The sequence below is a fragment of the Myxine glutinosa genome, chromosome 1 (assembly GCF_964187855.1).
Source record: "Myxine glutinosa chromosome 1, kmMyxGlut1.1, whole genome shotgun sequence".
NCBI classification, from domain to species: Eukaryota; Metazoa; Chordata; class Myxini; order Myxiniformes; family Myxinidae; genus Myxine; species Myxine glutinosa.
Window position 1 is genome coordinate 23,221,863 of NC_136261.1, and position 11,754 is coordinate 23,233,616.

The window sequence follows — 11,754 nt, forward strand, 5'->3', positions numbered from 1 at the left end:
TGAGCGACAGAACTTCTTGGAGAGGATTTTTGAGAAAGTAGATGGGAGGGTTGTCCAGTCAGTCCTTTCGGAGAGATATTGTAAGAGTGTGAGATTTGTCAGGATTGAAAGACATGTTCCACTTGTTTGACCAGTCTGTGATTTTGTCCAGGTCTGCAGAGAGTGAGGAGGCTGCAGACTGCCGATCTGAGGGATGAGGAATGGAGCGGCAGATAGTGGAGTCATCAGCAAAGAGATAGAGAGGATTTTCCAGAGAGTCGGATAGGTCATTGATGAAGACCAGAAATAGCACAGGGCCCAGAACACTACCTTGGGGAACTCCAGCCAGAACAGGATGGGAAGATGAGAGAAATCCATTCAGGGCCACACGTTGCCTACGGCCAGAGAGGAAATCCGCAAGCCATGAGTGGAGATTTCCCTGAATACCATAGGAGGTGAGTTTGGTGAGCAGAGCTGGGTGCCAGACCGTATCGAAGGCACGTGAAATGTCAATTGAGACAGCTCTGATTTCCTGTTTGGCATTGAGGACCTCAATCCATTGTTGAGACAGCAGAAGCAACATGTCCAGAGTAGAATGACCTGGTCTGAATCCAAATTGATGATCAGAGATCAAGCCATTGGAGAAGAGGAAGGATTTGATATCTGAAGCAATGATGGATTCCATGACTTTGCTGATAATTAGGAGCAGGCTGATTGGTCTGTAGTTGCAAGGATCTGTTTTTGCACCTTTTTGTGTAAAGCGGTAATGTTTGCTGATTTCCAAGATGCTGGCAGATGACCTTGAGCAAAAGAGAGGGTGAAAAGAACAGAGAGAGGGTGAGATAGAGCGGCAGAGCAGGATTTTAGGACCCGAGGGCTGATGCCATTTGGTCCAGTTGCAGAATCAGAGTCGAGGTTTGATAAAAACTTCTCCACCTTGTCAGGAGAGAAGGACACAGAGTGCAAGAGCAGTTGGGTTCGACTGGGAAAGGTGGGAACAGAGAGAGAGATGGGTTTGGGACACAAGATTTTGAGGCAAACACAGAGTTGAGGCATTCGGCTTTGTCACGTGCGGTGTCAACTGTGTAGCCATTTGAGGTAAGGGAGGGGATGGAGGGGGAACAAACACCAGAAACGGATTTGACCGGACGCCACCAGGATTTGGAGGAAGGAGACAGGTTTGAGAGTTCAATCTTGAGTGTGGAGAGATAGTCCTGACAAATCTCACACTCTTACTATGTCTCTCCGAAAAGATCGACTGGACAACCCTCCCATCTACTTTCTCAACAATCCTCTCCAAGAAGTTCTGTCGCTCAAGCTTTTGGGTCTCACCATCTGCCATGATCTTTCTTGGGAAAACCACATTTCCAAGCTGGCCTCCAAAGCCAGTCGCCGACTGGGCATCCTCCGTCGTGCGAAGTCCTTCCTAGGTACACCTGAGCTCCTCACCACATACAAGGCTTTCATCCGCAGCTCAATGGAATACTGTTCTCCCCTATGGGCCGGTGCTCCTGCCTCACACCTGGCTCGGCTTCACGCTGTTGAATCCAAAGCTTTCAGAATCATTGGAATCTCCCGCGATGAAGCTATCTCTGAGGGCCTTTCACTCACTCACCGCAGGCAGGTAGGTGGTCTTTCTGTCTTCTACCGACTCCTCTCCGGCCTTGCTCCCCCAGCTCTCTCTGTGCTCTGTCCCCCAAATATTCCTACAGGTCGCACAAGATCTGCCAGCCACCCTCTGATGGTTAAACCGCCGAAATCTCGGCTCTCTGCTCACTTTCACTCTTTCATTCCTCTTTTCTCCCGCCTCTGGAACAAACTCCCACACTCACTTCAATCACACTCCTCCCTCCAGGTCTTCAAAACAGCTGTTCACCACCATCTCTTATCTTCCCCCATCCAAAACCTTGATCTTTTCTACCCCCACTAATTCACCCCAGATCCACCTTGTTTGAAATTCCAACTTCTTTCCTGGAAGTCTTGGCAGGGTCCATATGTTTTATACCTCTCCCACCCCCCCCCCCCTTCCCATGCCTTCCCCCCAAAGCCCTCTCCCTCCCACAGTTCTCTCGATGTCTCCATGTCTCTCGGTCCCTGCTCTCAAATGTTGTGTTTGTGTCCTTCCCCCTCTCTCCCCATCTTGTCTACCGCTCCCGATGTTATTTGTTTTGTGTGTCTGTTTGTCTTTCTGTGTGATTAATGTTCGCTCTTTCACGAGCCTCGATCTTTTATACAAAAAAAAAAAAAACAAACAAACAAACAAAAAAACAATCGTGCTTCCTGGCACTCCTGAGGGTAGAAACACACTTGTTTCGAGCTTGGTGGAAGGAACTGAGATTGCCTTCAGTTGGATTTGCCTTCCAAGACGCAAAGGCAAGTTGTTTCAGGCAACTGCCTCACCACAAGATTCAGTGTACCATGGACGGGAGGAAGGGTAAGACAACTGAAGATGAGATGGGATAAATCTGTGCATGAGAGAGAGCAGTTTGCTTTGGAAGAATTCCCAGGAAGAATTGATGTCAGAGGCAGTAGAGGTGGGAGACCAGTCCAGTTGATTGATGGCTGCTTGCAGACCGTGCCAGTCGGCCTGGGTGAAATGCCAGACTCTTCGGCGCTGAGGAGGCTCTCTGAGAATGGCCAGTGAGATGTCCACTTTAATAAGCACATGATCAGAAGAACCGATTGGAGCAGAAGAAGAGCAGCAGACATTTGCAGGGAAGTTAGTCATAACCAAGTCCAGAAGAGAAGATACTCCATTGACCGAGATCCGGGTCGGGAAATTGACAGATTGTGTCAGTCCCAATGAGTCGCAGAAGTCCTTTGTTGAGGTGCCATGGCTGGTGAGAGATGAACCCACACCCAGCCAGCTGGCATGATGACAGTTGAAGTCGCCACATATGAGGAAGAGAGAGTTTGGATGAGTTGATAGAAGTTAGTCCATGTTGTCCGACAGAGAAATGTAAATGGAGTCATCACTGTTTGGAGGATGGTACAGAACACATATGAACAAAAGGTGGGAGCGGAGAGGAAGCTGTAGCCAGAGGTACTCCTGTGGGTGGGGTGGAGAGAGGGCAGTGCAGGGAGAGTGAGGAAGAGAGTTTTTGATAAAGATAGCCACCCCACCACCAGGACGAGGATCAGGTCTATCGTACCGGAGGAGGGAGTAACCAGGAAGAGATATTAAGGAATCAGAGACATCTTGAAGGAGGAAAGTTTCTGTTAAGCAGATCAAGTCTGGATTTTCAGAAGCAACCTGAATGGAGAGATCAATCAGGTTTGAGCGAAGGCCCCGGATGTTTGAGGTCCATACCGTTAGTGAGGAGATAGGGGGAGCATCGGGTGCAGGACAGGGGAGGGGAGGGGTAGGGTCAGATGAAGGGTGAGAGGGGGATGTAGGAAGAGCAGTTGATATTGTGTCAGAGATTACAGAAGAGTTACAAGAAAGGGAAGGATGAGGAGGACGAAAGGTTTGATGGTGATGGAATGAGGCACAGTGAGAGTTTGTTTGAGGGGGGGCAGAGGAAAGTAGAAGGTTGGGGGAGGTGGAGGTATGACATAGGAGGGAGAGGAAGTGGGGAGGAGGCAGCTTTGAAAAGGAGGTGGGAGGAGGGAGAATTTGGGAGGGATGGTTGGCGGGGAGATTTGAAGGGGAGGGGCAAGGGGGGAGTTTAGAAAGTGGATGATTAATGAAAGATGAACATATATAACAAATTGGGTTTGTTGTGATTTTCAAGTTAGCGATTCGTTTAAGAACGATGGAGGAGGGATGGAATGAATGAGAATTTAGAGCATGGAGTGATTTTGAATCATAAGAGATTGAATATTTTTTTGAAATGGAATGAGTTGAAGAGGAAATTGAAAGGAGCCTTTTAAATAAGAAGAAAAACAGCGTGTTGTAATAAACCACTGAATAAAACACTGAAGGGGATAGTTGAAACATATTTAAACAGAACTTTGAAGAACAATGTTATATTCACAAAAATACCAATGGGGAGAGGAAGCCTAGAGCGACGACCACGAGTCACTTGAACAGGGCAAAAGGTGGAAGGCAAGGGGAAAATGGGGGCGGGGCGAGACAGCGCACGTGGGCAGAGGCAAAAGCACACGAGGAGATAGGGAAATAAAAGTTTTTTTTGTTTGTTTTTTTGTTTGTTTTTGGGGGGGGGGTGTGGGGGTTACAACGTTAGACAAATAGTAGATGTTTGGTGAAGCTTGGTGGAGAAGGGGAAATCAAAAAAGCTAGCAAAACAGCGAAGGAAGGAACAACCTTCGACGGGGGAAGCCTGAGGCTGCAAGGCCTTGCTCGCGACGTGGCAAACAAACGATTAATTTATGAAAGATAAACACCGAGAAACTTCCAAGGGGGACACTATAAGTTCACACACCGAACGATAAATACAGTTTCGACAAAATACAATTGTGAACAGACTTAACTTTGAAAAACGTGGAGACCGTGTGGACCGTCGAAAACCCCTGCCACCGTCTCCCAACGGGAGAGGACAGAGAGAGGACAAATCTCACTGCAGATGATGGTTTGGAGATGAGGGAGGGACACGCGTTCTTTAAAAGAACTCAATTTTACGTTCTGCCAAATTAGAGGTACCCGACGCAACATCATTTTCGAGGAACACCTTTTACGTGACTGGTTGTGGATTTTATTTTATCACTTGAATATTTCACCAGTGCTTTCGCTCGCGAGAGATGTTAGACATTCCACATCCACAGTCCACATTAGATGTTGGACACTCTTTGATTCATGGACATTCCACATCTTCCCTGAAGAGTTTTACTCTGAGGTCTCGGATATATTATCACAGATTTTCTGCGAGTTATTTAGTTTTCTCATAACTGCTCGCCATTTGTTTTATAACATGAACACCCTGGATCGGCTCGCTGCGCTAGCCTCACCACATGTCGTCACTGCAGAGGCACGGTTTTGTTTTAACTGAGGAGGATTTAAGGATTTGATTTGAGGATTCTTTTAAGAAGAGGTTTGCGCATTTGGTCATTGATTTTGACCAATTATTGAGGTCAGCATAGGCCAAAAGGTCAACAACTTAAAGGTGAGATATGCTCAATTTTTATCCAATTGACTTGAAATTTGAATAGGATTTTCACATCAGCTTACTGAAACCAACCACCAATTATATTTGAGGTCAACTTAGGCCAAAAGGTCAACAAAGGCCAAATTTCTAAAATTGTCAATTTTCATCCGATTAACTTAAAATTTGAAGACTATTTGCATATCAGGTCACTGAATTCAACCACCAATTATTTTTCAGGTCAAAAGGATGCTCTACTGACTGCCATTCTACTTTGTTCTCTTTTGCCAGGTGTTGCTCTGAGTGATTTTTCATTCTGTCTGTTTGTCTGTCTGTCTGTTTGTCTCTCTCTCAGTCAATTGCCTACAGGTCACCATTTTAAAACGGTTTTCACGAAACTTCGCCAGATGGTGGAGTGGTTCATAAGGAAGAAGAAACCTATTGATTTTTGGGTCAAAGTTCAAAGGGTCATTTTGAGGTCAAATTTCTAAAATTGTCATTTTCATCTGATTGACTTGAAAATTGTATAGCATTTGTATATTGAGTCATTAAATTGGGAAACCAACTATTTTTGAGATCAAAAGGTCAAAGGTCAACTCAAGGTCAAACTTCCAAAATCATCAATTTTCATCTGAAATATCATCACTTTCCCACCCATTTTTGTATACAGAGTCAAGGTTCGTGTAAGAGCTAACACATTAAACACGAAAACATGCACGGACACATAAAACATGCAATAAAGGGAGCGGGAGACAAGATGGGGAGAGAGAGGGAAACATACGAGCACAACAACAGGAGAGAACAGTGATGTCGGTAGATCTGTGAAAGGGAGAGGGCTTGAAGGGAGGGGAGGGGATGACATGGTATAAAGCAAATTAACACTACGAGGCATTTTAGGAAAGAAGTTGGAGATTGAAAGAGGTTTATTTGGGGTGTTTTAACGGGGGTAGAAAAGATCAAGGTTTTGGACGGGGGAAGATTCTTATGGTGGTGAACAGCTGTTTCAAAGACCTGGAGGAAGGAGTGGGATGGAAGAGAGTGAGGGAGTTTGTTCCAGAGGTGGGGAAAAAGAGGAATTAAAGAGAGAAGGTGAGCAGAGGGTCTTTATTTTGGCAGTTTCACCAGAACTGGGTTGCTGGCAGATCTTGTGCGTCCTGAAGGAATATTTGGGGGACAAAGCACAAGCAGAGCTGGGAGAGCTAGGCCTGAGAGGAGTCGGTAGAAGACAGAAAGACCACAAACCTGCCAGTGGTGAGTGAGTGATAGGTCCTCAGTATCAGCTTCTTTGCAGGAGAGATACCAATGATTCTAAAAGCTTTGGTTTCAACAGTGTGAAGCTGAGCTGGGTGTGAGGCAGGAGCACCAGCCCAGAGGGGAGAGCAGTATTCCATTGAGCTGCGGATGAAAGCTTTGTATGTGGTGCGGAGTGCTCAGAAGTGCCCATAAAGGACTTTGCACGACGGAAGATGCCCGGGCGGCGACTGGCTTTAGTGGCCAGCTTGAAAATTTAACTTGAAAACTATAAACTTGAAAATAAAACAGCAATTACAAAGTGCATCAATGAATTGGGAATCCAACTATTTTTGAGGTCAAAAGGTCAAAGCCTAACTCAAGGTCAAACAGTTCAATCTTGGTTTCATCAGATCACAGAATCTTGTTTCTCACAGTCTGAGAGGCCTCTAGGTGCTTTTTTGCAAACTCCAAGCGGGCTTTCATGTGTCTTTCACTGAGGAGAGGCTTCCATCTGGCCACTCTGCCATAAAGCTCAGATCGGTGGAGTGTTGCAGTGATGGTTGTCCTTCTGGAAGTTTCTCACATCTCCACACAGGATCTCTGGAGCTCAGCCAGTGACCATCGGGTCTTGGTTACCTCTCTTACCAAGGCCCTTCTCCCCCGATTGCTCAGTTTGGCAGGGCGGCCAGCTCTAGGAAGAGTCCTGGTTGTTCCAAACTTCTTCCATTTAAGAGTTATGGAGGCCACTGTGCTCTTGGGGACCTTCGATGCAGCAGAATTTTTTTTGTAGGCTTCCCCAGATCTGTGCCTCGACACAATACTGTCTCTGAGCTCTGCAGGCAGTTCCTTCGACCTCATGGCTTGGTTTTTGCTCTGATATGCATTGTCAGTTATGAGACCTTATATATACAGGTGTGTGCCTTTCCAAATCATGTCCAATCAATTGAATTTACCACAGGTGGACTCCAATCAAGGTGTAGAAACATCTGAAAGATGATCAAGAGAAATGGGAGGCACCTGAGCTAAATTTCAAGTGTTACAGCAAAGGGTATGAATACTTTTGTCAATGTGGTATTTCTGTTTTTCTTTTTAATAAATTTGCAAAACTTTCTAAAAAACCTGTTTTCTCTTTGTCATTATGGGGTATTGAGTGTAGTTTGATGAGGGAAAAAAGGAATTTAAACGATTTCAGCATAAGGTTGCAACATAACAAAATGTGAAAAACGTGAAGGGGTCTGAATACTTTCTGAATGCACTGCATATAATGGTATCTCAAAAAGTTATGGACGGATTCAAATGAAACTTAGGGGACAGGTTGCGTCGACCATGGACAAATTGATTGGATTTTGGTGAATATCCGGATCTGGATACGATAACTTTTTTTTTTGCCTCCGCCACCAAAGGTGGACGGAGGTTTTGTTTTCACCCTTGTCTGTCTGTCTATGTATCTGTGAGCAAGATATCTCAAAACGTTGAGACGGATTCGGACGAAATTTGGTGGACAGGTTGGGTTTGTGACAAGGAAAAATTGATTCGATTTTGGTGAAGATCCACATCCTAATCCAGATAAGAGATACCGGTATTTCTATTTTTTAAAGTGATTTCACCATTGAGTGATGCTGTGATACTGTGATAGGGCCAAAACGATAGATGGCGCGATGTTTCAAAAAGTTGTGGACGAGTTGGTTTGGTGACAAGAACAAGTGATTCGATTTTGGTTCAGGTCCGAATCCAGATCCGGCCTATCAGTGGATACAAAACATAAACTGTTCATCCTGGCATCGGCACGGACCCCACCGAGTGCCGGTCTTGTTTTGACATATGAAAGCATCAGCCAGACTTCACTTAAACTCCTTCACACGAAACGATATAAATACATTTGTATTGCACAGATAGTTGTTCGTTCACAAAACCACTTTTGAATATTGAAGAGTAAAGGTGGAAAACGCCTTTTGTTCAGCTTACATTACAACTGCTATACACCTCGGAGTTCGAAACAAAGTAAAATTATATTATAGTTCGATCCCTCAGTCCCTGTACATTGAACATCAAACATTAAACATCAAATATTGAATATTAAACATCAAATATTGGACATTAAACATAAAAACATTGCACATTAAATATCAAATATTGTGCATTAAACATCAAATATTGTGCATTAAACATCAAATATTGGACATTAAACATCAAATATTGTCCATTAAACATCAAATATTGTACATTAAACATCAAATATTGTGCATTAAACATCAAATATTGTACATTAAACATAAAAACATTGCACATTAAATATCAAATATTGTGCATTAAACATCAAATATTGTACATTAAACATCAAATATTGTATATTAAACATCAAATATTGTCCATTAAACATCAAATATTGTACATTAAACATCAAATATTGTACATTAAACATAAAAACATTCCACATTAAATATCAAATATTGTGCATTAAACATCAAATATTGTACATTAAACATAAAAACATTGCACATTAAATATCAAATATTGTGCATTAAACATCAAATATGGCACATTAAACATCAAATATTGTACATTAAACATCAAATACTGCACATTAAACATCAAATATTGTACATTAAACATAAAAACATTGCACATGAAACATCAAATATTGTACATTAAACATCAAATATTGCACATTAAACATCAAATATTGCACATTAAACATCAAATATTGTACATTAAACATCAAATATTGCACATTAAACATCAAATATTGTTCATTAAACATAAAAACATTGCACATTAAACATCAAACATTGTACATTAATAATCAAATATTGTACATTAAACATCAAATATTGAACATTAAACATAAAAACATTGCACATTAAACATCAAATATTGCACATTAAACATCAAATATTGCACATTAAACATCAAATATTGCACATTAAACATAAAAACATTGCACATTAAACATCAAATATTGTACATTAAACATCAAATATTGTACATTAAACATAAAAACATTGCACATTAAATATCAAATATTGCACATTAAACATCAAATATTGCACATTAAACATCAAATATTGTACATTAAACATAAAAAAATTCCACATTAAATATCAAATATTGTGCATTAAACATCAAATATTGTACATTAAACATAAAAACATTGCACGTTAAATATCAAATATTGTGCATTAAACATCAAATATGGCATATTAAACATCAAATATTGTACATTAAACATCAAATACTGCACATTAAACATCAAATATTGTACATTAAACATAAAAACATTGCACATGAAACATCAAATATTGTACATTAAACATCAAATATTGCACATTAAACATCAAATATAGCACATTAAACATCAAATATTGTACATTAAACATCAAATATTGCACATTAAACATCAAATATTGTACATTAAACATAAAAACATTGCACATTAAACATCAAACATTGTACATTAATAATCAAATATTGTACATTAAACATAAAAACATTGCACATTAAACATCAAATATTGGACATTAAACATCAAATATTGTACATTAAACATCAAATATTGTACATTAAACATCAAATATTGCACATTAAACATCCAATATTGCACATTAAACATAAAAACATTGCACATTAAACATCAAATATTGTACATTAAACATAAAAACATTGCACATTAAACATCAAATATTGCACATAAAACATCAAATATTGTACATTAAACATCAAATATTGTACATTAAACATCAAATATTGTACATTAAACATCAAATAGTAAACATAAATATTGTACATTAAACATCAAATACTGCACATTAAACATCAAATATTGTACATTAAACATAAAAACATGGCACATTAAACATCAAATACTGCACATTAAACATCAAATATTGTACATTAAACATAAAAACATTGCACATTAAACATCAAATATTGTCCATTAAACATCAAATATTGCACATGAAACATCAAATATTGCACATTAAACATCAAATATTGCACATTAAACATCAAATATTGTACATTAAACATCAAATATTGCACATTAAACATCAAATATAGTACATTAAACATAAAAACATTGCACATTAAACATCAAATATTGTACATTAAACATCAAATATTGTACATTAAACATCAAATATTGTACATTAAACATAAAAACATTGCACATTAAACATCAAATATTGCACATTAAACATCGAATATTGTACATTAAACATCAAATATTGTACATTAAACATCAAATACTGCACATTAAACATCAAATATTGTACATTGAACATAAAAACATTGCACATTAAACATCAAATATTGTACATTAAACATCAAATATTGCACATTAAACATCAAATATTGTACATTAAACATTAAATATTGCACATTAAACGTCAAATATTGTACATTAAACATCAAATATTGTACATTAAACATCAAATATTGTACATTAAATATCAAATATTGCACAATAAACATCAAATATTGTACATTAAACATCAAATATTGTACATTACCCGTGCATAAGGTGACGGTGGTCGTGCGGATGGCTGCGGTGGGTGGTGCGGGTGGTGACGGTGGGTCGTGCGGACGGCTGCGGTGGGTCGTGCGGATGGCTGCAGTGGGTCGTGCGGATGGTGGCGGTGGGTCGTGCGGATAGCTGCGGTGGGTCGTGTGGATGGCTGCAGTTGGTCGTGCGGATAGCTGCGGTGGGTCGTGCGGATGGTGGCGGTGGGTCGTGCGGATGGTGGCGGTGGGGCGTGCGGATGGCTTTGGTGGGTTGTGCGGCTGGTGGCGGCGGCCAGCGACAGCCACCCTTCTTCATTATGGACCACACCTCTGGTTTGCTCCAAATTAATTTCAGTTGCGACTGTTTGAAAAGGTTTGAGTTCGGGTTGGTAGTCTGCCCCCACGAAACGCTATGCTGAGCTATTTATACACCTTAACATGGAGTTCGACCAAGGCAGAGACCCCCCTTTGGTAGGGGTATAGGTTAAGTCGCTCAACCTCAGTCGTGTGACCCTGAGGCCCCCTGACAAGTTTGGTTGAGATTGGATAAGTTATAGCCGATTGTATCGCGGTCAGACAGAGATGAACGAAATTGCATATTTTCATATGAAAAGCAGGCTGCTTAATATATATATTTTTAAAGCGATCGTAATGTACGCAGTAAAGCCACCTTTTACTGCACATGATGTAATGTAAAGATGTTGTCTGTTTCACCAACCTTTCCATATGACACTGCAGTGACATCGTTCGCAAAACCCCCACTGTCAGGCCGCTCCTCACACAAGAAAGCATTTCATGGAAGACTGCGCGGTCCTGGCTTCTTGTGGACAAGAGCACAACATCTTGGAAGTGAGGGATCTCCAGGTCGCTCTTCTGAGATCGATTGGCTATCTCCGTGCCTTTGGTCTGTTCAACCAGAACTGATTGGGGCAACACAACAACAACTTTCTGAAGGCACTGTAAATGAAATAGATCAGAATTTATTTCCTGATTGCATTGC

The 11,754-nt window shown here is 40.9% G+C and overlaps 1 protein-coding gene across 2 annotated transcripts in view; it reads right to left on the reverse strand.

Moving 5' to 3' along the window:
• The window catches only part of LOC137415187 (carnitine O-palmitoyltransferase 2, mitochondrial-like), an 87,185-nt gene extending 75,672 nt beyond the window's left edge, over positions 1-11,513 (reverse strand). Inside the window, exon 1 of one of the 2 annotated variants that reach the window (XM_078767913.1) lies at positions 11,473-11,513. In XM_078767913.1, coding sequence (XP_078624039.1) covers positions 11,473-11,498 — 26 coding nt within the window. In that variant the 5' untranslated portion in view covers positions 11,499-11,513. Of the gene's footprint in view, positions 1-8,021; positions 8,189-11,472 lie in introns of those variants that run through there. The other variant, XM_078768063.1, reaches the window with a different exon arrangement.
• Positions 11,514-11,754: the final 241 nt, after the last annotated feature.